A 23,408-nucleotide genomic window follows, 5' to 3' on the forward strand; every position below is an offset into this window, starting at 1 on the left:
AAAGTATTCAGAAGAAGGGGGCTTAAGAAATGAACTTAAAAATTAGCTAGCATTTTCCCTGATTGGAGGTGGGGGCTGGTTTCCACGGAGGATGAAAATGTAGGAAAGGCATGGCCTGTGTTGTGGTATCACTTGTGTTTGGGACGCATGTAACAGGCTGTATTTTGGAGCTAGACAGGCTGAGAAAGTGATGATAATTGAAGGATGGATTTTGAGTAAGAAGTAAGTTGTCTCTTGGGAAGATTAATCTGGCAGTGCGGTGGTGGATAGATTGAAGGGGTGAGTGACTGACAGAGCAGTTTAGGTGAGAAAGTTAGGATCTTGAATCAGGATAGCCTGTCTGAGATGCAAGGAGGAAGACACAAGTATTGCAGAGATAGAATCTGAAAGCTTGCAGAGAGAATGATGGTCCTAGTAAATGAAAATGGTAATTTTGCCAGGAAAAGTCTAATGAGTAAAATGTTAAGTTTTAGACAAATTAAATTATAAGTGCTTCAGAATCATTCAGATAAGTAGAAGTCTAGCAGTAATTGTGTATATTAATATCTTCTCTCAGCTCTATCGCTGATGTATTAATGACCTCATAATTGTGGGTGTGTTGGCGGGGGAACCTTGAGGATAACAAACATACAAGGACACAAAGCTCAAATTTCCCTTTTTCTAACATGACGAATGTGTATTATGTTGAATTCATAATCATTGCTTTTTAATAAATATTTAAGAATTGAATATTAGATTTAATAATAATGAATGCTATTTATGAAATATTTAAGTGTACTTAAAGTTTAAGTAAAATAAAAATTTTTAAATTAAGTAAAATATTAAGTAATACTTAAAATATTCAAAAATATTTTGTCTTTTAATCATGTTAAATTATTTATTAGTAACATGTAGAATTTATATACCTTGAACTGTTGGTTAAGAGTTACATTGACCTTAGAACTCGAACACTCAGTAACTAGCAGACTTCTACTTCAGCTCCTCCTTGCTCAACAACAGTAGCGTTGAAGCTTATTATAATGTAATGCCTGCATATTATATTATAGCTTTATAAAAAATACATAAGCATACGTCGAAAAACTTGAAGGGAATACTAAAAAAATAATTGTTGTGTTAGCCTTATAGGTCTTCTCTGTAGTGTTTTGTGTTTATAATAAAAGAAAAATGACTTCAAACTGGAAGTTAGGCATTTTAAATCAAAATATGTTCTAGCCATAGAATAAGGTTAGGAGTTCATACATTTGATAGAAATGAATTCATCACAGGTGACATGAGCACACCTGGCAGCGGCTGGCAGCCCTTCCCTGCCCGGCTCTGTGCCCCCTCCTCTCCCACTCCCGCTGCCACCCCCGAGCGGCTCCGCTCGCCGTGGCCTTCAGTAGCGCATTTCCAGTTGAGAGGCTTGGTCGGGCAACTTGATTTCCACTCCGAACTGAATAAAGCTAAGAGTACTTTGATGAACTCAAGACGCATCATTATATGCTTTTCTTGTGTTTTGCAAAGATTTACGTGGCTGTCTTGCACCTCAAACAATAAATGTATTTGTGCTTTCAGGGAAATTTTGGTGAAGTATTTAAGGGCACATTAAAGGATAAAACTTCCGTTGCTGTTAAAACATGTAAAGAAGATCTTCCTCAGGAACTGAAAATAAAATTTTTGCAAGAAGCCAAGTGAGTTCTTTAAAGTTATGTAAAGTGTGTATTTATAATATGTGATTCACTGAAATGTAAGATATCGTGAATTGTAATTTGCTGAAGTAGAAATGAGCACTTTCAGAGCCTCTTACATAAGGAAGCACTCACACAACGTGGAAGCAAAAAGCTTCCGGTTTCGAGTTAGACTGTAGATCAGTTAGATAGGCAGTGAAAAGACCCAGGTGTGGAAAAACAGTGAGTATTCAAATCCTTAAAAATTATTGCAATGTTTTTTGCTTTTATTTCACATGTATATACATATATATCTATATATGCAAAGTTGTGATTTTTCTTTAACAAAAATATTATTATATTCTATGTATAAAATACATAATTTTCATAAATATTTAGATATATAATTTCATCTCTCCTACCTTACGTAGATATCATCATTTGATTCTTTTTTCCCCATCTGTTAATTTTCTTTTCTAAGAACTTCAAATGTCTTCTTTAATTTAGTGTCTGGCATTTTCTTTTCTTATTGATCTTCTAAGATAATTGTTTTCTTTTTCCTATTATCAGCTAAAATTTAATGTTCCAAATTGCTACCCCTGTATTGCAGATAGTGAAAACTATTCTGTTAATGGTAACATCTAGTTTATATAACAAAACACAAAACCAATTGAAAAGCGCTTTGAGCAGAGTAATGATAGACATGTGGTTGGGAGATGGGTGGGTGGGTGGATGGGAGAGGAAAGGAGACTAGGTAGGTCCATAGATTGTTGGTGCAAAGGGAGGGAAGGAGAGTGTGTGTGCTGGGGGGTGGGGGGGGGTGTCTCCCTCATGGCCTAGTGTATAAAATTGAAGTTTTTGTAAAGTATCATGGATAACAGAGGACATGGCAGTGAGAGGACACGGCACTGAGAGGGCATGGCACTGAGAGGACATGGCACTGAGAGAACTAAGTCCCACAGCATGGAACATTTTGATGTACATTTCTCCATTTATCTAAAAATGATTATTGATAGCAATGGAGTAAACTAGTATGATGCACTTATTGAATATTGTCTACAGAATAAAGTTGAAAACCTTTATTGTATATGTATAATTATTTATTAAAAACAATAAATGTATTGTATATGTATAATGTATTGTATATGTGTATTACTAGCATTTCAGAAAAATATGCTCTGATAAATGTAAGGTTTGAAATTCATAGGTTTATTATTTTATAGATATTCATAGATATTATGGGTTAAGTTATATCCAGCATTTTCAAAAATATGTAATTTTTTGCTTTTCTAATTCGTGATTGTTTCATTGCAAAATAGAGGGTTTAATGTGCTCTTCTAAAGTGAGATTGTTTTATTTTAAAAATGAAAATTATATCCTTGCAAAACTCTTAAGTGTCCTTTAATAGATGATAGAGCTCTGTATTTAGATATTTAATATTATTGGAGTTCAGGCTGGCTGTTCTTTGGAATTTCTTTACTAAGCAATTTCCAGCCTCATAAATGACATTTTGGGTTAGTCAAACATTTTAAAACTTCCTTTTTAATTCCCTGTAGAAGTTGCAAACTCAAAGTTATTATCAGATTATTTCCTTTATCTCTAGAATTCTTCCTGATTTATCTTTTCATTTATAAATCATTTTATATTTTTAATATAAAATATTTTTCTTAAAGCTATCTCTGCTTTAATTGTACATGTACAAAATGTATACAAATGGTTTTATCTTTCTCCAAATAAAGCTATTTTTTCATTCTCTTAGGAAAGAAAACTGCACCTTTTAAATATAAGTGAGCTTATAACTATGTCAATAAGATAATATGGAATAAATTTTGTAATGGAAATCATCAGGGTAGACAGGCCTCTGAGGGAATCTCGTCTACTTTTAACTCCAGCTTGGAGTCCTATGGATGAGTCTGTGCTATTTCATAGCCCTCTGAAATTTTGCTTTATCCAAACTAAGTGTTCTCTGCTTTAGCTTAAGTCCATACTGAAACTCTGTTACTCAGTTATTGTTAAACCTTTTGATAGCTTTCTCAAAACTTTTGAGTTTTTACTATTTTGAGATTATGATAATCAAAACACTGATTACAAAATCTAATGAAGGGATTATCCTATAGTATGTATCAACATGCATTGGATTCTTATTTTTATGTTTTTTAAATAAAGTGTGTACGTAAAACAAAGCAAAACAAAAAAGATGCTACCCTAGCAACTTACAGTTTTGAGTTCATTAATACTTTTCAGCTCTGCTTTTGTGGTGGTGGCTAAACCCAGATATTTTGAAGGGAGTTCTACATGTTTTGGACTAAGTAAGTTATTTCTGTTTAGCGTGGTTGCTAGTCATTCAGAGTGGCTAATAATTTTTAAGTGAATATTGAATTGAATTAAGGATAACTGACTGATTTGTGCCTATATTTTGCCAACATTTATGGAAATTTGCATATATCCCATTTGTCATAACTTGGGTTCACACTGAAGTTTTAAAAATTGAATTATATTGATTAAAGTGTATCCTACTAGTGTACATTATTTATGATCATGAATTAATGCTTTATTTAAATAATTATTCTTACACTTTTTTCCCATACAGAATTCTCAAGCAATATGATCATCCCAATATTGTCAAACTTATCGGAGTTTGCACACAAAGACAGCCTATCTACATCATTATGGAACTGATTCCAGGTAATGTCATTTTAGAGGTTTCCTTGATGACAGTTTATTTTAAATTTTATTTTATTTTTCGTCACCATTTATCCCCTCTGCCTGCTTCCACCTCCCCCTCCTCTCCTCCCCCCTGCAGCCACCACACTGTTGTCCGTGTCCGTGAGTTCTCTCTTCTTTTTTGCTCAATCCCTCCATCCCCCCGAAGACATCCCCCACCCCCACCAGAGCTCCCGCCTGCTCTCTTCTGAGTCTGTCTCTGTTTTGCTTGTTTGCTCAGTTCATTAAATTCCACATGTGAGTGAAATCGTATGGCACTCATCTTTCTCTGACCGGCTTGTTTCCCTCATCCTCTCCAGCCAACCACTGATGTGCTTTCTGAAACTATACTAGTACTTCTTAGAGTTTCATGTAAATGGAATCATACAGTCTGGTACTTTTTTGTGCGATTCACCCATGTTGTAGTGTGTATCAATTCATTCCTTCTTACTGCTGAGTAGAATTACATCACATGAATATTCCACGGTTTATCCATTCAGCTGCGATAGACTTTGGGGTTGTTTTCTGTTTGGGGCTACTACCAATGAAGCTGCTGTGACCATCCATGTACAAGTCTTTGAATGGACATGTCCTCTCATTTCTCTAGGGAAAATACAGTACCTATGGAATGTGCCTATGGATCGTATGGAATGTGCATTTTTAAAACATAGCTTTGAAATTTCTGGTACTAAACCAGTTATATCTTACATTCTAATATAAAAATTGGGCCAAAATATTAGGTTCAAAAATAATGGACTCATAATTTTAGGACACTTTCAAGTTAAACTTTGGTAACAAACTCTTCCTATTCTCTCCTTTTTTCTGTCAGTACAGTCCTTTGCAACCTTTTCTCATCAATGAACACATCAGAATTTGTAAAGCTAAATCATCAAAAAAGCATAAAGTTCCTTATGAAAAATATTTCCACTGCAAGATGAAAAGCTCTTAAGTATATGGTTATGAAAAACTCAGGAGGCATTTAACCCAGGTGCACAAGGCTGGTTTCAACATTTAAAAATCAATGTAATCCATCATATCAACAGGCTAAAAAAAAATCACATGGTCATATCAATTGATACAGTAAAAACGTTTGACAAAACCTAACACCCATTCATGAAAAAGTAAAAATAAAAAAAGGCCCAAGGGCCAGTCAGTCATGGCTGAAACCTTGATATAGACACAAGCTGTGCAATCTAGCTCAACTTCCTTAACCTTTCTGTGCCTTAGCTTCCTGAGCTATAAAGGAAGAATAATTGAGTTGTAAAAACGAATGTACTATGATTGTGTGTAAATACACATTATATATACCTGTAGATGTTTGTATAGACATCTATTTCTTAGAGTGTTTAATACAAAACCATTTATGTATTCTCATAATCATAATTTTTATTTTATAATTGGCTAAAAAAGTAACATTAAAATGCTATACTCTGGCAAGAACTTGATCTCAAACTCTGAACCTGCCCCTGCCCCTAACTCTTATCCTACCCTTTAACTTCTCCAGGCAAGAATGACCCGAGGACAAAGTGGAACGTTTAAAATTTGTCTTTATTTCTTCTCATTCCACCCCCATTTGTGACTGTTTTGTTTGGATGTTTTAATACTTAGCCTTCCTGGGTCTTTCTTTTCTTATATGTAGAACTAAAGTGGCTAGATTAAAGGGCCTCTGAATTTTAGCTCTAACCTATAATATTTTAGTTGTTAGGAAAATTTTTCTTAAATTTGAAACTTTTCGTAACAAACTCTCAGATCACTGCGAGAGAAACTGTCCTTTTTCCTCTTTTTACAGAAGACATGATGGGGAAATAAGCTGGTTTTCATTCTTATAAAAGTAGCGTACTGATATAAAATATTTTACAGTTACATAACATTTTAAAGTTGTCAAAGCACTTTAACATTATGTCATTTGTCCTACCAGGCAGTATTTTTATATCCATTTACAAATAAGCTAAATGAAGTTTAGAAAGTTTGAAGTGACTTGTCAACATCAGTTAAATAGCAAGTGGAAAATCATGCTGTTTTCTATTATATCATTCAGTTTATAAGTGGGTCAAAATATATAATCCTTTTATGAATTGAAAATATAAATGAAAATTCAAGCCAATGTCTACGCAAGATACCCTCCGGGCAAAATACACGAATCCTCGTTCTGTAATTTCTCAACCTGGCGCACAGATAAGTAAATAGCTGTTGCAGTAAACAGGAAAATTTTTGTTTGAGTTACTTTTTTCTCTATGGGATCAAGCTGTGGAAGAAAGATTTAGAAAACTGGTAGGTTAAAAGCAAAATTTAATAACTGCTTAGTGTCTAATATGCAAGCCGTTTCAAAAATGTATTATGCAAAGATTTAATATGCTCCTGTTCTTGTCAGATAACTGAGCCCTTTGGAATCATAAATCCAAAATATATTTTAACCACAGTAATGTTTGAAGAGATTATAAGCATTTGAGAATTCAAGTTTAGAGTGAATACTCCCAAGATAACCCTGCCTTCATTTGAATCCTCTCTTGAATTACAAATACCTTAGTTATTTACTTGTTTACTATGAGTTGCTTTATAAGAAAAATCAAACAGAAGGCAATTCTAAATGGAGCTAGGAAACACTAAAACAAAAAACTCTAATATGCTAAAAGATGACCCCATTTTATTTTAGAAATTCAGATGAGGGAAATGATGAGCTTTTTGTTTAAGTGACAAGCATGGCTTAAAGGAATATTTATGGTCCAGGCATCTGCCATTTGTTTTTATATCTGGTTAAGTTAGGGCTGCCACAGGATACCCTGATGAATTGGAGACTAAGCAGTTTAACCTCTAGGTACCATGTCTGCAGATCCTGGGTAGCGCTGATTAATTTTAGCAAGCCTTAAGAAATGTCAGTCCTCACTCTTTCCTTCACGAGAGACTTGTAACTGCCTCCTTGTTTCTCACCTGGATGTTCTCTTTGAGTTCAGAACTTCCTGGAACTAATTGAATGTTATATTATCTGGTACATTCCACAGATGCGTGCCCCTGGGCAATCCTCAAACTTATCTTAATTTTAAAATGACTTATGTCTTTGGAACTTCTAGAATTGACGAATTTTTACCAGGTTTTTAGACATCATCAAAATCTATCTCATCTCTACAACATGCTTAAAAATAAAGGAACTGAGCTCATATAATTAGAGATTATATATAGATTTTTGGCTTAGAAATCTGGACATGATTAGTAAATATCTCTAAACTTTCAGTAGACATCTTTCCATTGTCAGAATTCCCCTTCTTTTAATTCTGTATTTCCATTTGTAATTTCTGTAGGTAACCTCACTAATTTTTGCTGGTAGATTGAATTCTTTTTCAAAATAAACATTTTGCCCCCTCAGTTCATCATGAGATTTTATATTTTTATGTGATCTTAACAGAATTAATTCAAGTTATGTGATGTTATAGCAATAGGAGGTTATTGTAGTTAGTAGTCACTGGAAATTTCAGCTCCTGTTCCTTTGATAACAAACTCCCAGGGTTTGGGCTCTGGATACTTGACTTGCATTTGTTTCTTTCACTCACCATAAATGTAGAAAAGGGTAAACTGGGCCAACAAAAAATTAAGGAACATGGCTCCTGGCACTCACTAAAAGAGAGCCCTCAAAATCTGATTGGAACCTTGCCTTCCAAAGACTTAACCCATTGCCGGTTGTATGGCAGCATCCGTTCACAGCAGTGAATTGTGAATTCAAGAGACAGGATAACATAGTCATTCTCAAATTAATATTTTTTACCAAAACTTATAAGATATGTCAGCTGCATGGCTGGGTATTTTATTTTGTTAATACAGTGTTAAAGAAGAACCTAATTTTGTGGTGTTTATTACTTCATGTTGTTTGGAGATGTCAACAGAACACTCTTAAAACAAATTTGGTATGAGTCTCAATGACTATAATTATAAAATAGTGCATAGTAAATTTTCTTTTCGGAGAATGGGTAACTTTTTTATATATATTAACTGATGTTAAAATATCTAAATTTAGACATTGGTCTTTATTTTGTAGCTCAACTATATTACATTAATGAAAAGCAAAATAAATGCACTCAGTTGCCATTTTATATCACAGATAATAGATTTTGATATAATTAAAATATTTCCAAAAAAATGTTTTAAAAGGAATGGCATCTTTAATACTTTTTTTCTCAGCCAAATGACATATTGGGCTGTCATAGTGTTTCATTTGCTGCCTAATACCCCAAAGTGAATGCAGATGGAATAGTTTAAACTGGTCATTTCTCCAGACACTCAAAGCACTTACATCCTTTGAAAATAGTCACTTAATTTATTTACCCCCTCTTACCTAAATTGACAGCCTGGTGGTATTCCACACATATGGCATTGGCATTTTCCTGTTGTTTTCAAGTAGACCACTCCCTTCTAGTAGTGTATGTTCTTTTTGAACTAAATGCTAAAAACTTTGACCCAGAAGAAAGATAAGAGAAATGAAACTTAAAATACGACTATTACTACCTCTTTGGCTTGTGTGGTTTTAAAGAAGTGCCTAGGGATTTTTTTCTATCAATAAGCAAAGGTTGATACGTTATAACAAACATACTTACATGGTATGTTTGAGCCATAGATGCGTTATGTGTATCTGAGCAATATTACTTATATGTTTTTATATTCTGAGCATCTAATGGCACTTAATACCTATAACTACCTCCAGCAAGGAGACAGACAGCCTGGTGAGCAGGACAAAGCAGGTTCTGAACTGTAGTCTTGCTCTTAGATCCTGTTTTTAAAATGACTTTATGGTAATTGAAGTTCCTCAATGACCGAAAGGAGTGTAGGAGTTAGGAACACATGCATCCTTCCACGGGAATAAGCAGTTCTTTAAGGTACTGATTACTTTTATTGTTGTTTTATTAGGTTATCATTTTTAAACTTTTGTTACTGAACATAGAAAAATCTTAAAATACTCGAATGTAAAATTTAAAGTAGTATTTTAAATGATAAGAAAGTATGCATTATTTTTGAAAGCCTGCTTATATTTGATGCAAATGTTAGAAGTATGAATAGGACTAGTAGAACTGGTGAACTCAACTGAAATAAAAAAATCAAATTTTACATATAATGTCTTGTTTTTACAAGTAAATAGGTTTTTTTCTATAACCTATCCAATGTATCTGAATCTGACAGTGCCTATTAATATGAGCTTTTCATATTATCAGAATTGTAAGGAAAACAGTTATTTAAACTGTGAGGAGCACAAACTAGTTTTTCAAGATTAAAAGACAACTGAAAATCAATTGAATCAAAATTCTTTTTTTTTTTTTTTTTAAATATATCGATTGATTTCAGAGAGAGGAAAGGAGAGGGGGAGAGAGAGATAGGAACATCAATGATGAGAGAGTCATTGATCAAGTCCGCAACCTGGGCCTGTGCCCTGACCAGGATTCAAACCCCGATCGCCTGGATCCCAGGTCAACGCTCAACTGCTGAGCCATGCCCGGCCGGGCTGAATCAAAGTTCTTAAAAAATATTTATTTTACTCATGACGAAGGTTGAAAAGTGAATGTTAGGTTTTTTCTATTTGCATTGAAGTGTATCTCAGGTAGACTACTTTGTGTAGAAACCAAAGAAATGCCTCTTTATAGCATTAGCCAAAGATGTTTGGATGCTACCTTCTTACTCTCCTTTGTGAGTTTTACCCCTTTCTAGTTGTGAGTCATTCTGTGTATTCAGAAACGATAGCTGAGACACGTTCTAAATTTGTGGGAGAAATGAAGACCTTCCAGTTTGTATTTGAGAAGGTATATCACTAATTCATAGATGCCGCTATTCTTTAAGTTGAATTTTACTTAAAATTCATTCATTTATTGAATGAGTAAATGATTCATCGAATCATAAATGAATAAATGATTGAATAAATCCATTCATTTATTGGACAGTTACTGAATGCCTGCTATGTGTTCCAGGTACTAAAGATGCAACAGTGAAGAAAATAGACCAAAGACACCATAAAAAGCCCAAATTCCTGCTCTCATGGAGCTTACATTCTAGTGGGGGGAAGAAATACATTAGATAAGTAGGTAAAATGTATAGTACATTGAATGTTATTGAGGAAATAAAGCGCAGAGGGAACCAGGTAGCAGTTGTTGGGACGAGTGGAGGTTGAAAGTGTCAGTGCCCAGGGAAGACCCCGAAGGGCAGAGCGTCTGAGGAAACCGTGCTGGAGGCGCGGGAGCCAGCCCTGTGGGTACGTGGGGGTGAGCGCTCCCAGCTGGGGGGGGGGGGCAGGAGCGCGGGGAAGGCGAGAGCAGAAGCTGAGGAAGGCGGGCGGTGGGGTTCAAACCAGAGAGAGCTGTGCGGATCTTAGTGACAAACTAGTTCGATGTAAGGAGTCACCTTGTGCCGATCACCCTCAACTGAACATACTAGATTCTTGCTGCCCTTACAGGCTTTCAAGGGTAACTCATGGAGAGCTTCACATTTATGAAAATAGCATGGAAAATACGGAATATCTCTGAGGCCCTCCAGGCCTGAGACTGTTTTCTGCTGGGCCGAGTAGATGGGATGCATATGTCCTGGCCTTCTCTTCCTTCCCCTTCATAAATTTGAATGCGCTTTTAAGGAGGAGATCACTCTTCTGTTTGTTAACTGCATTTTATGACAAGCCAAATTAATTACTTCTGAAAATCCATCATGTGTTTTTCTCTTCTCGTTTCTCCTCTAGTTTTCTGGTCATTTTTAATCTCCCTCTTCTCATTTAGGTGCTCTTTATTTTCCTTTCTTGGTTTTCAGATACTGTTTAACATAAAATATCTTCACAAATCCACCTTGAAGGCGCTCTTTTATGTGAAGGATTGTATAGCCTCTTGTCACTGAAAATGTGAAAATAATATTAGAAGCTGTCATTATAACAAGGTTTTGTGTATGTGGAACTTTCCTGTTCTTTATTCCACTTCATTTGTCCTCTGCAAAGCTGAAGTAGATTGTCATTGGTGTCTATTTATGGGCATGAATTTCAATTTCAGGGAGAATATGATACAGCTGTGCCTGAAATTGAGAGCCTAATAAACACACCTGGAAAACGTAACCTTTGCGAGAAAATGTAAATTTGCCTAAAGCCTTCTGTGTCAAAATTGAGAAAATGGTATCACATTTGACAGTATCTGCACTCCAAATGAAAGGCTTTATAGAGCAAACGGAAAGATTAAAGAAGTGACTTTATATAGCTTCTTTAATAACTTTGTATCTTAAGAGATTACATATATTAAATACTTTCAGGTTGGCAACTGGTGTTTTAAGACATTGTTTTGTTTTTTTCCTCTCTTACCTGTTAGTCTGGTAGTATTGAGAACTTTATCAAGATCTTTGATAAATTGATTTATCTTCTAAGAAGATATTTGCTACCAGCAAGTGCTGAGTCTCTATATTTTCATCTTGGCTACTAAGATAAGAAATAAATCCTTTCTATAGTTAACATCTGTAATTTGTTGAATAGGATAAAAGTCTCAAATACTTGTATTTTTGCAAATTTTTCCATCTTTAAAAGTGCCTTTTAAAAAATAAAGAATAGGTAATATGTGAGAAATTTGTAAACATGTCATTGAGATTATTTAGTTTTAAGAGTCAAGTTTATATTCTTCCATTCTTTTAAAAGTAGAATTTCTAAATTAATGAGGCTATAATTTGAAGGAGCTTTATTATTCTTTTAAAACTATTGCAAACTAGTCAGTTTTGATAAAAATAAACCCCCCAAATGACAGTTTTAATTGAAAACACATATATCACCCTGTATTTAAGTGACTTTGAAACTTAGAAATATACCAGTTTTTCTTCAAGACTTTCCATTCTTTATAAACCCATCGTGACATGTGGGTTACTTATTTCATCAACACTCTGAGTTTCATACTCTATATACATCAGTGAGAAATATACCCATGATCTCTTCCCTCAGCGAATTCAGTATATTTAACACTAACCGAAAATAAATTTATTGCAGACTTTGCTGTAAAGGATATTGCTCAAAGATATGGCAACAAGTGACCCCTGTTTACTTTATAGGCCTTAGCAGACAACTCTAGAAGGTGACATTTGTGTTACGACCTGAAAGATAAAAGCAATATACGTTTGCAGAGGGCTAGGAAGAGGCACAAATAGCAGCTGCAAAAGCTATGGGAAGGAATTGCTTTTATATTTGAGGAACGGGGGGAGGGTAGAATGACTGAGGCATATTGAGCCAGGGGGAGACTGGCATATAATATGGTTGAAAAGGTAGGAAGGGCCTTGTAAGTCAGGATAAACAATTTTTGTATTATATTTTGTATATTCCCAATATAATTGTGTTTTAGATAGTGGGGTAAGTTTTTTTATGTATTACTTTCAAAGAGCACATAGGAAGCACAATGAAAAATCATACCAGATCCCCATTCCCTTTGTAATTCTTCTTGGAGGCAGCAGCTCTTACTTGTTTATTGTGGGATTTTTTTATTGTCTGATTTTGTATAATTTTAGTTTTATTCTTCTGAGCTTTTCTTTGCAAATGGAAACATATATAAAAATATATACATATATTTTTAATACAAATAACTTATTATACATACTCTTCTGCTCTCTGTCTTTTTTAAAATAATTTTTTAAAATTCCAGCTGGTATACAATATATTAGTTTCAGGTATACAGCCCAGTGATTAGACATTTATATAACTTACAGTGTGACCATCCGATAAATCTATTAACTATCTGGTAATAGATTCATAGTTATTACAATATTATTGATTTTATTTCCTATGCCATATTTTACACCCCCATGACTATTTTGTAACTGCTAATTTGTGCTTCTTAATCCATTCATCTTTTTACCTACTACCCCACTCCCCTCCCTTCTGGTAACTATCAAAATGTTCTTTGTGTCTAAGAATCTGTTTCTGTTTTGTTCATTTATTTTGTTCTTTAGATTGTGCATATAAGTGAAATTGCATGGCATTTGCCTTTTTCTATCCCACTTATTTCACTCAGCACAATACCTTCTAGGTCCAGCCATGTTGTTACAAATGGCAAGATTCATTCTTTTTTATAGCTGAGTACTATTCCATTGTATATATCAACCACATCATCTTAATCCATTCATGTATTGATACGCACTTAGGTTGCTTCCATATTTTGGCTATTGTAAATAATGCTGCAGTTAACATACGGATGTAAATGTCTTTTCAAATTAGTATTTTGTATTTCTTTGGAAAAATACCCAGAAGTGGAATTGCTGGGTCCTTCTTTGTTGTTATAGCCTTTGTTTTAAAGTCTATTTTGTCTGGTATAAGTATTGATAGTTCATCTTTTTCTTTCTTTTTTTTCATTTCTATTTTCATGAAATATCTTTTTCTATATCTTTACTTTCAGTCTCTCTGTGTCTTTCTATCTGAAGTGAGTCTTTTGTAGACAGCATATGTATTCTTATCCATTCAGCACCCTGTTGTTGTTGTTTTTGTTGGAGCATTTAATCTATTTGCATCTGAAGTAATTGTTGATAGATATGTATTTATTGCCATTTTATTTTTCATGTTTTTTTAAAAAATATATGTTTTTATTACTTTTAGAGAGAGGAAGGGAGAGGGAGAGATAGAAACATCAATGATGAGAGTCATTGATTGGCTGCCTCCTGCACGTCCTCCACTGGGAATCGAGCCCACAACTCAGGCATGTGCCCCAACTGGGAATCGAACCTTATCCTGTTATCTCTTGGGTCATAGGTAGATGCTCAACCACCGAGCCACACTGGCCAGGCTTATGGTTTACCATCTTTTTTTCTTCTTCTTAAAGAAAACCCTTTAACATTTCATGTAATACTGGTTTGGTAGTGATGAACTTCAGGTTTTTCTTGTCGGGGGAGCTCTTTGTCCTTCAGTTGTAAATGATAGCTTTTCTGGATAGAGTAATCTTGGTTGTTGGTCATTGCTTTTCAACACTTTGAATATTTTGTGCCAATCTCTTCTGGCCTGCAAAGTTTCTGTTGAGAAATCAGCTGACAATTTTATGACAGCGCCCCTTTAGGAAATGAATTGCTTTTCTCTTGCTGCTTTTAATGTTTTCTCTTCGTCTTTACCTTCTGCATGTTTAATTATGCTGTGTCTTAGTGTGGGCTTCTTTGGGTTCATCTTGTTTGGGACTCTCTGTGCTTTCTGGACTTGTATGTCTGTTTCCTTCGCCAAGTAAGAGAAATTTTCTGTCATTTTTTTCAAATTTCTTGCTCTCTCCCTTCTCCTTCCAGTGTCTCCATGATGTGAATATTGGTATGCTTGATGTTGTCCCTGAGGCTCCTTAAGTTATTCTTATATTTTTGGATTCCTTTTGCTGTTTTGAATGGGTGTTTTTTATACCTCATCTTCCAAATTGGTGACTCAGTCCTCTGCTTTCTAATGTACTGTTGATTCCTTCTAGAGTATTCTTCATTTCTGACTGGTCCTATTTTATGTTTTCCATCTCCAGTTAATGTTTCTTATTGACACATTAAGAAGTGTCAATAAGAAACATTGAAGTTCTGAGTTGATCTGTCCTTGCTTTAAATTTATCAAGCACCCTTCTAACCAGTGTTTGGACTCCGCATCTGGCAGGTTGCTTGTCTCCATTTTTTTTTAGTTCTTTTTCTGGACTTTTGTCCTTTTTTTCATTTGGGACATGTTTCTTTGTCTCCTCATTTTGTCTGCTTCCTTGTGTTTGCCTCTATGTATTAGGTAGAGCTGCTACATCTCCTAATCTTGGTAGAGTGGCCTTATATAGTAGGTGTCCAGTAGGGCCCAGTGTGCAGCCTCCCCTGTTATCCAGGTTGCTAAAGGTGCACCTCCCACTTCCCCACCCCCCCATAAGCTGTATGCACCCTCCTGTTGTAACTGAGCGTTGATTGCTGTTGGCGTGTCAATGGGAGGGATTGGCCCCTAGGTGTACTTGCAAGTTAGTGGATACATGTCCTTTTATAATTCTGCTGCGTCATTGTTCACAAAGTGGAAGTCTGGGGGAAGTTCAGCAATAATAATATTAATGGCAACTAACAAAATAAGAGTGAATATTTCTTGAGTTTTAAACTTTCAGTGTGTTGGGCAGTGTGCTAAACTCCTTGAATCTTCACTACAGCCCTGACAGGTTGTTAGACCAGGATTATATATGATGAGGCTGAGGCTCAGAGAAGTTAGTGTTTTGCCCAAGGCCACACGGCCAGAGCCACTAAACAATTGCAGGTCTTTAGGTTCCAGTTACTTATTACCAGTGAGCCGCTAAATGGAACAAGCCAGTCTTTACCTCTCTTAAACTTGTCTGCCTCTTTTTTTTACACTGTATTAATATTAGCTACCTCTTCAGCCTTTTATACACTGTCCTTAATGCAGCTACATTATAAAAACAAGAATGAAACTACATTCTGGTCTCAGACGAAATACATAGATTTGAGATCTAGCACTGCTCCTAACTTATTCTTGAGAAAATCAATATTTATAGTATTGTTAAGAGGGTTCAGTGAGATAATGCCTAGAACAGCACATATAAACGATTAAATACATGCAACACACTTTTCATATTAAACTCCTCTCCAAGGACTTTGCTTCTTAGGGAATGAGAAGTTTTTTCCTGATTCTCATTGAAATCCCAAGTGTTTTGTGGACTAAGTACTACTTGTAATAGCATAGTGCTGAAATAATTATATTTGCTGTACTTCAGTAGAATCTCAACAGTCTTGCCTAAGCGAGATCAAAATAAGGATTTAATCAGCTAGAAAATTCATCCATCCTAGGAAATTTTAATACCTCTAAAATATTTTATCCTACATGAGAAATCATCTTTTTATCATTGACTTCATCATTGTGAAAATATGTCAGACTCATCACAAGTAACTTCTTTATACTTTTTAATTCTAAATGCTTAGCAACATAGCTTTCTGTTCTAAGCAAAAAAAAAGAGGCGGTGGGGGGGGGATGTTAAATTCTCCCAAAGCAAGTATTTGAAGGTGGAAAGTGTGTGAACCCATGCATTAGGATTTCTCTTAGTGCTTTTGAAGAAATAATTTAGACATGGTATTCTAGCATACTTAAAAACATAAACCTAACTTGAAACCTGAAGTTGTATAGAAATTATTCCAGTTCTTATTTAATAAAAGAGATTCTTTACATATTTGAAAACAACTTTGATATCCCTTCAAATGTGGGGTGTTTTTTTTTTAGGATATCAGAACAGTTTCAATTTTTAAAAAGTATTATATGTGGCATGCCTTTTATGTCTTCATCCAAATTATGATAAAAATATTGGAGAGAATCAAGCATGCAATTCTAAGTCATTCCCCGGATAACTTTCTGAAAGATCTTCATCAAATCTTAAATTATGATTCTAGGGCTATCTTTGTTCAGCTTACAAATCCACTTCACTATAATCCTGTCCAACTCACTTTATCTCCATTTTAACCAAAGGATTATAATGACCGGTCAAAGGGCTTGGCTGGAATCTTGTTGCATTATGTTTATGACATGCTTCTGATCTAATTTTTTTTATAGTATGAAAAACCTGGTAAACTTTTTATTAAAGTATAATGAGAGATACTCTGCCGTTGATCTCTTGCATCCCTACTTGTCATAAGGAGTATGCCAAGAATGTAAGGTCCTGATTAATTTCTACCTGGGTTATTTCTCAGGCATATGTTTATAGTGAGCAACTTTGAGGGATGAGGTAATGTCTCCTTCTGAGAAAAAGAACAGTCTTGCTTACTGACTGCTATAAAACAGCAGGTTTCCCGAACTCAGAGTTCCTCTCCTGTGATGCTTCCCACTCTGTATTCAAGAATTGATCCATCTGGGCTTATTCACAACACCCCCATGAGGCACTATGAGTAATAAAGTCCTTTGTTTCTGACTCATGAAAAATAACAGGTTAACTTATTAGCTTTTAAGTAGGGTAAAGCCCTAGACCAAAGTTTAACACATATAGAACAGCACACAAATCATAAGGATAAAGCTTAAATGACCAGAAAGTTTACACACCCATGGTAACCATTATCCTGACTAATAAAATAGGTTAGCATTGCAATTTTTTTTAACTTCGTATAAACGGAATCAAACCTTATATATACTTTTGATCTGGCTTTTTTTCCTTAGCATTATATTTGTGAGATTTATCATGTGTGGTTGCAGGAATTCATTCATTTTTACTGCCATATGTTTTTTTAAAAATGTTTTCATTGATTTCAGAGAGAGGAAGTGGGGGGAGAGAGAGATAGAAACATCAATGATGAGAGAGAATCATCGATAGGCTGCCTCCTGCATACCCCCTACTGGCGGTTGAGCCTGAAACCCAGGCATGTGCCCTCCGAACTGTGACCACCTGGTTCATTGGTTGATGCTCAACCACTGAGCCACACCAGCCAGGCTTTATTGCTATATGTTATCCCATTGTATGAGTGTACTACAATTTATTTTTCCATACTACTACTTATGGACATTTGTGTTGCTTCCATTTGGGGGCTATTATGAATAATGTTGCTTTGAGTGTTTTTATATAGTATGTCTTTTGGTGCACATGGCTATTGGATATATCTTTCTGGAGTTACAGTATATGTATATGTTTACCTTTAGTAGAAAGTGCCAAAGAGGTTTCCATGGTGGTTGTACCAACTTACAGCCTCACTAACAGTATACAAGTCTCAGTTATGCTACATCCTTGCCAGCATGATGTATGGTCAGTCTTTTTAACTATAGCTATTCTGGTAGGTATGAAGTACCAAGATATTGTTGCTTTAATTTGCTATTTTACAACTATGTTGAACATATTTGCATATGCTTATTGGCCCTTTGGATAAACTTCTTTTATTGTTGGCAACTATGGGCTTTTAAAAAAAATTTTTTTTTCAGGTATGTTTATTGACTTTAGAGAGAAAGGAAGGGAGAGGGGAGAGAGAGAGAGAGAGAAACATCAATCGGTTGCCTCCTGCACGGGATCGAACCCCCAACCTAGGTATGTGCTTTGACTGGGAATCCAACCTGTGACCTTTTGGTGTAGGGGATGATGCTCCAGCCAACTGAGCCGTACTGGCCAGGGCTGAAGTGCTTTTTTAAGACAGGGAATATTTCAATGGTTTTAGAGTTTCACTCCTGCAAGATGGAGATCTGCTGCACAACAATGTACATATAGTTAATCCCATTATACCCTACACTTAAAATTGTTAGGATACATTTATGATGTGTTTTTTTAGCACAACTTTATAAAAAGTGGAAAAGGAGACTTCTGTTTGTTCTGATCTTTCCTTAATACTGACACCCCTAACTATTATACAATGTTTTCTTTAAAAGTATATTTTAAAGTAATCTGTTTGTAATCTGATAGAAAGTTTCTTAATTGGTGAATAGAAAGTTTAATTGGTGAATATATTTCTGATCAAAACCTTTGCATAAATTAAATTCTGACTATGACCAAAAATATGAAGGTAGAAATATACATTTTTAATTAAATAATACGATTATGTAATAGTTCTTATGAAGTATTCATTTATATCATTAATTTGGGAACCTTAATTTAATGTCCCTTAAATACCTAGCTTATGATTAACTCAATTTTTAAAAATATTGTTAGCATTTATAAATGTTTTTCCATTATTAAATTTAAATGTACTTTTGGATGTGTATTTTTATCCCACATCTGTTATAAATCTGTCTAAGGGATCTTGAATTGATGCCTTCCATTTGTCTCTGCAGGTTTTCCTGCAGCAGACAGAGGCATCAAAATAAGCACTCCATTGATTTTTTTCCCCCTCTATTTTTAAAAAATGCCATTGTAGTATGTAAGTGTTTGAAGAGTTTCCAGGAGACTTTAGAGCCAACATCTTATACACCTGATTTTCTTGTCCATTCCTGTCTTTACGCTTTAAATCAAAGGCAGCTTTGAGGGGCACAGGAAGCCACAAAGTAGGAAAGTGAGTAGTTTGGCACGAAAGCAGGGAGAGAGATATAGTGGCACTTCTTTGCCTTGGTGGCAGACAGTGGGTTGTGGATGGGAAGGGTGTAAGGGAATTTATGATCTCGCTGTGTGTAAGCTTTTGTATGTAAATATGCATATCAATCTTAAGACATAAAATTAATTGGTGAATCTACATTTTCAGCTTCCTTTTTAAGCATTAAAATTAGCACTATTGAGACCTGGTACAAAAAAAACCACACAGTGATAAGTAAAATCTTAGATGAAAATAGACAAAACAATAATAAGAATTATTTAAATGGAAAGGAATACAGCTATATGACACACTGAGTGATACTGTAAAACAGGAGTTTGCAAACTTCTGTAAAGGTTCAGGTAGTAAAATTTTTAAGCTCTGAACGCCATACAGTCTCTATCACAGCTCTATCATTGTAATGTGAAAGCGTCCACAGAATGAGTGTGATGAGTTTCCAATAAAACTTTATTGAAAAAAACAAACAGGCAGTGGCTGGTTTTGGCCTCCAGGCTATAATTTGCAGACACTTGCCTTAGAATTTCAATAATATAATAAAACCACCTGAAAAATAAATTAGATAAATTCAATTCCCTCCTCCATAATATGGGAAAAACATTATTTCCAGAGTCATTTCTAGTACTGACATCCTGAGGGTTTGTGAAAGCTGACTGGGATCGGTAGTGGCAGCGCACATAATGTCTGGCAAGATTTTTTATGTATATATATCTGGTGCCCCTTGAACCAGCAAGTTAAAAATACTGTGAAATGTACTCTTACTTCATAGAGCTGTTATCGTAACTGCTCTCAAGTCATGTTCTCGAAGATCATCTGCAAGGGAGAAATGCAAAAGGTTCCCGCTGTTCTGCTGTGTTAGCAGAACGTGACTATTAAGGAACCTCCTCTGAAAAGACTAATGCCACGTATTAGCTCAAATTGGGAAAAGCACATGCTCAGCTCGGCATCTGGCCGGGATGAATTTTGCTGCTTAGATAGCAAGCTGCTCAGTAAGTGCTTCTTTTAAAAGAAAGTGGAATCAGGAAAGCTAGTACATTCTGGTCCATTTCAGCTTTTTCAGTGTGTCATCTTCCTCATCTTTCCCCACAAACGGATCCATTCCCGGCTTCTTATTGAGTCTTCTCAAATCTCATCTTTAGTCTTTCTTTGGCTATGTCTTAGTATAACCCTCATCACCTGTTCCACATCTTGCTAATCTCTCTCTGTGTAGCCCGACTCCGAAGTATACATGCCCCACGCGTAGCAGTCAGTGTTCTCTGCTTCAGTATTGCCATCGATTCTTCAAGAATTGTTTTGGCTTGTCTCCTGTTATATAAAATCTATTCTGTGTTTCATGGAGTCCAAACTGAATCGGCTTTCATTGCTTATGATTGTATAGATTTTTTCCCCTTATTTTTGATGGGCTGGCTAACAGCCACAACTCTCATTAGTACAGGTTAAAGAGCAAATGTTTATTTTTTTAATAAGAACCTGAACAATGACATAAATGGAGCCCCCTAATAGCTCTCTACAATTTATTGGTTGCTTTGCTTATCCCATTTTAAATGTATAAGTGAACACATCTAAACCAACTTCTTAGGAACAAATTTATATCCTAAAAAACACGGGGCATGAATTATACATTTTATATATCACCAGAGGCCAGTATCTATTAATTTAATAAACTTTGAAGTTGTTTGAAGATAAAGATTTCTATGTGATTTAACTGCAAGAAATAATTAATGGTACAGCCCTGATTATCTCTCTTCTCCAATGACAAACTGATAAATTAATATTCTTGTTTACATAATTTCTCCAAGTTTGTTTAATGAGATTAGTTCCTTGAGTCCCATTAATACTGAACAACAGGTAAGACTAGATTTCCACAGCATGGAGTAAGAAATCTTCAAGAGCTGTTGAGAGTAATGTCTTCTATCCTCTTACTAAAAGTTGGCTGCAAACAATAACAAAGCACTTCTTTTTATTGTTCCCTACTTGTCTAGACATTTAATATATATGTTATCTTTTTAATTCTCCAAGTAATCTTTTGATATACATATTATTTATCTATTAGGGATCTTTAGGTTGCTAGTACAGAAGATATATACAAATTATAGAGATTTTGTTAGTTTACTTAACTGAAAAATCTAGAGGGAAGTCATTTTAAAAATATATATATATCTTTATTGGTTTCAGAGAGAGGAAAGGAGAGGGAGAGAGAGACACAAACATCAATGATGAGAGAGTCATTGATCGGCCGCCTCCTGTACGCCCCCTGCTGGGGATCGAGCCCGCAACCTGGGCATGTGCCCTAACTGGGAATCGAACCCCGATCGCCTGGATCCTAGGTCGATGCTCAACCTCTGAGCCACGCCCAGCCGGGCGGGAAGTCGTCCTTGAGGTAGTGTTTGATCTAGTGGCTCCAGCATGTCACCCAAAACCATTCTCTTCACTCGTCTCTGCTCTCCGTGGTGATGGCTTCATTTGAAGGCTGCCAGTCTTCGTGGTAGGGCATGCTGTCTTACTCACTTTCAGTTGCAGAGCATGCCTCTTTCTTGGTACTTCTCTCCCTCAAAAAGAAAAAAAAAATTCTATCACCTCTTAAGTACCTCCTTCTAGTATCTTAGTGGCCTGAATGAAGTCGTGTGCCTGTCCTTGAACCAGTCACTTGCACAGGGAAGTGGACTTCATTGATTAAGTCAATCTAGGACCACCCTTATTGTTCGGGGTGAGGTTAGTACTTCCCAAAATGCGAGAAGGGCTGTCTCCTAAAAGAAATTGAGGCAAATGAGGGAAAATAGATGTTTGACAAACAACCAGTCCCTACTGCAGCTCTTCCTCATTTTATATAAAAAATAACTTCAACAAGTTGTAGTAGTATTTATTGTGTGTATTATGTGCTAGGCACATGCTTAGTTCCTTAGTTATACTTAGTCTTCAAAACCATCTTGAGAAATAAATGGAATTAATTTTTGTTTTAAAGAAATTTAGAAAGATTAAATAACTTACCCAAGGCCACATAGTGAATCATTCCTAGGTCAGCTGGATTTCTGTGTCCACGCTCCTTTCACCATGCCATGCTCTCCCTAGTAAGCTGGAGTGCCATAAAACCATATTAAGTGTTGTCTTAGAAATTCATCACTGGTGAGGAAAGCTAGAAAAGGATCCAGCCTATTTTAGTTTAGTCTGTCCATACAGAAAGAAGCCTTGTTAAGACGGTTACAAAAGGGAAGTGATTTTGTTTTGTCCTTTTGGGACACCAAGATTCCTAACTGCGGGGGTCAGGTCAGGTGCTCTGCCAGTGTCCAGTGCTTCTTCACTTAATAAATTATTGTGCTTAAAGGAACAGTTCTGAGCCAGTGTGAGTTATTTTCTGGGTATTCTAGCTTTAATTCCATACTCTAGCCCCCTGGGGAGTTTATTTCTTGCTTCAGGGTTCTTCATGCTTGCACTTGCCCGAGGCTCAGGCTTTCAGTACTGAATGATGTTATTTAATTTTCACTGGAGGCCTTGCTTCTCTACAGTGTCCTGCAAGCAACTGACCAGGGCTGTGGGATGGTGCAGCACTGCTCCTTTACTTAAGATCACTGTGCCTAGGGCCCGAATCCATAAATTGGAAATAAATTTAAATTTTACTTCAATAATTTAATGATTTTAAGCAAGAAATTTATCTAAGGCAAATTGTTGGATTAACTAAGAGACAATCAGACTCCCCTTCATCTGTACCTTTGTGTCACATATTTAGAAATAGCTATATCTATCTCCTCTTTCCTAATACTTTGCTTTTATTTTATTTTTTGTTATTTTTGAAAAAATTTGTTTTTATTGATTTTAGAGAGAGGAAGAGAGAGACAGGCAGACAGACAGACATCAGTTGCCTCCCATACACGCCCAGACCAGGGATTGAACCCGAAACCGTGGCATGGGCCTTGACCGGGAATTGAACTGGTGACCTTTTGGTGTACGGGACAACACTCAACCAACTGAGCCACACTGGCCTGGGCTGTATTTTACCTTTATTGATTTGGCATCAATTTTCAGCCAATTTTTAATGCTATTTAAATATTGTCATTTCTTTGTTTATGCATACATTATGCATTTGTTGTTTTAGTCTAAGCTACCAAAGATTGCTTCTTT

The 23,408-nt window shown here is 35.6% G+C and overlaps 1 protein-coding gene across 2 annotated transcripts in view; it reads left to right on the forward strand.

The window, feature by feature from the left end:
• The window catches only part of FER (FER tyrosine kinase), a 313,312-nt gene that overhangs the window by 206,429 nt on the left and 83,475 nt on the right, over positions 1–23,408 (forward strand). For both annotated transcript variants that reach the window (XM_087815481.1, XM_016221979.2), the window contains 2 exons: positions 1,555–1,670; positions 4,237–4,331. In XM_087815481.1, coding sequence (XP_087671607.1) covers positions 1,555–1,670; positions 4,237–4,331 — 211 coding nt within the window. The remainder of the gene's footprint in view (positions 1–1,554; positions 1,671–4,236; positions 4,332–23,408) is intronic.

The sequence above is a fragment of the Miniopterus natalensis genome, chromosome 3, assembly GCF_054644295.1.
Source record: "Miniopterus natalensis isolate mMinNat1 chromosome 3, mMinNat1.hap1, whole genome shotgun sequence".
Classification (NCBI taxonomy): domain Eukaryota; kingdom Metazoa; phylum Chordata; class Mammalia; order Chiroptera; family Miniopteridae; genus Miniopterus; species Miniopterus natalensis.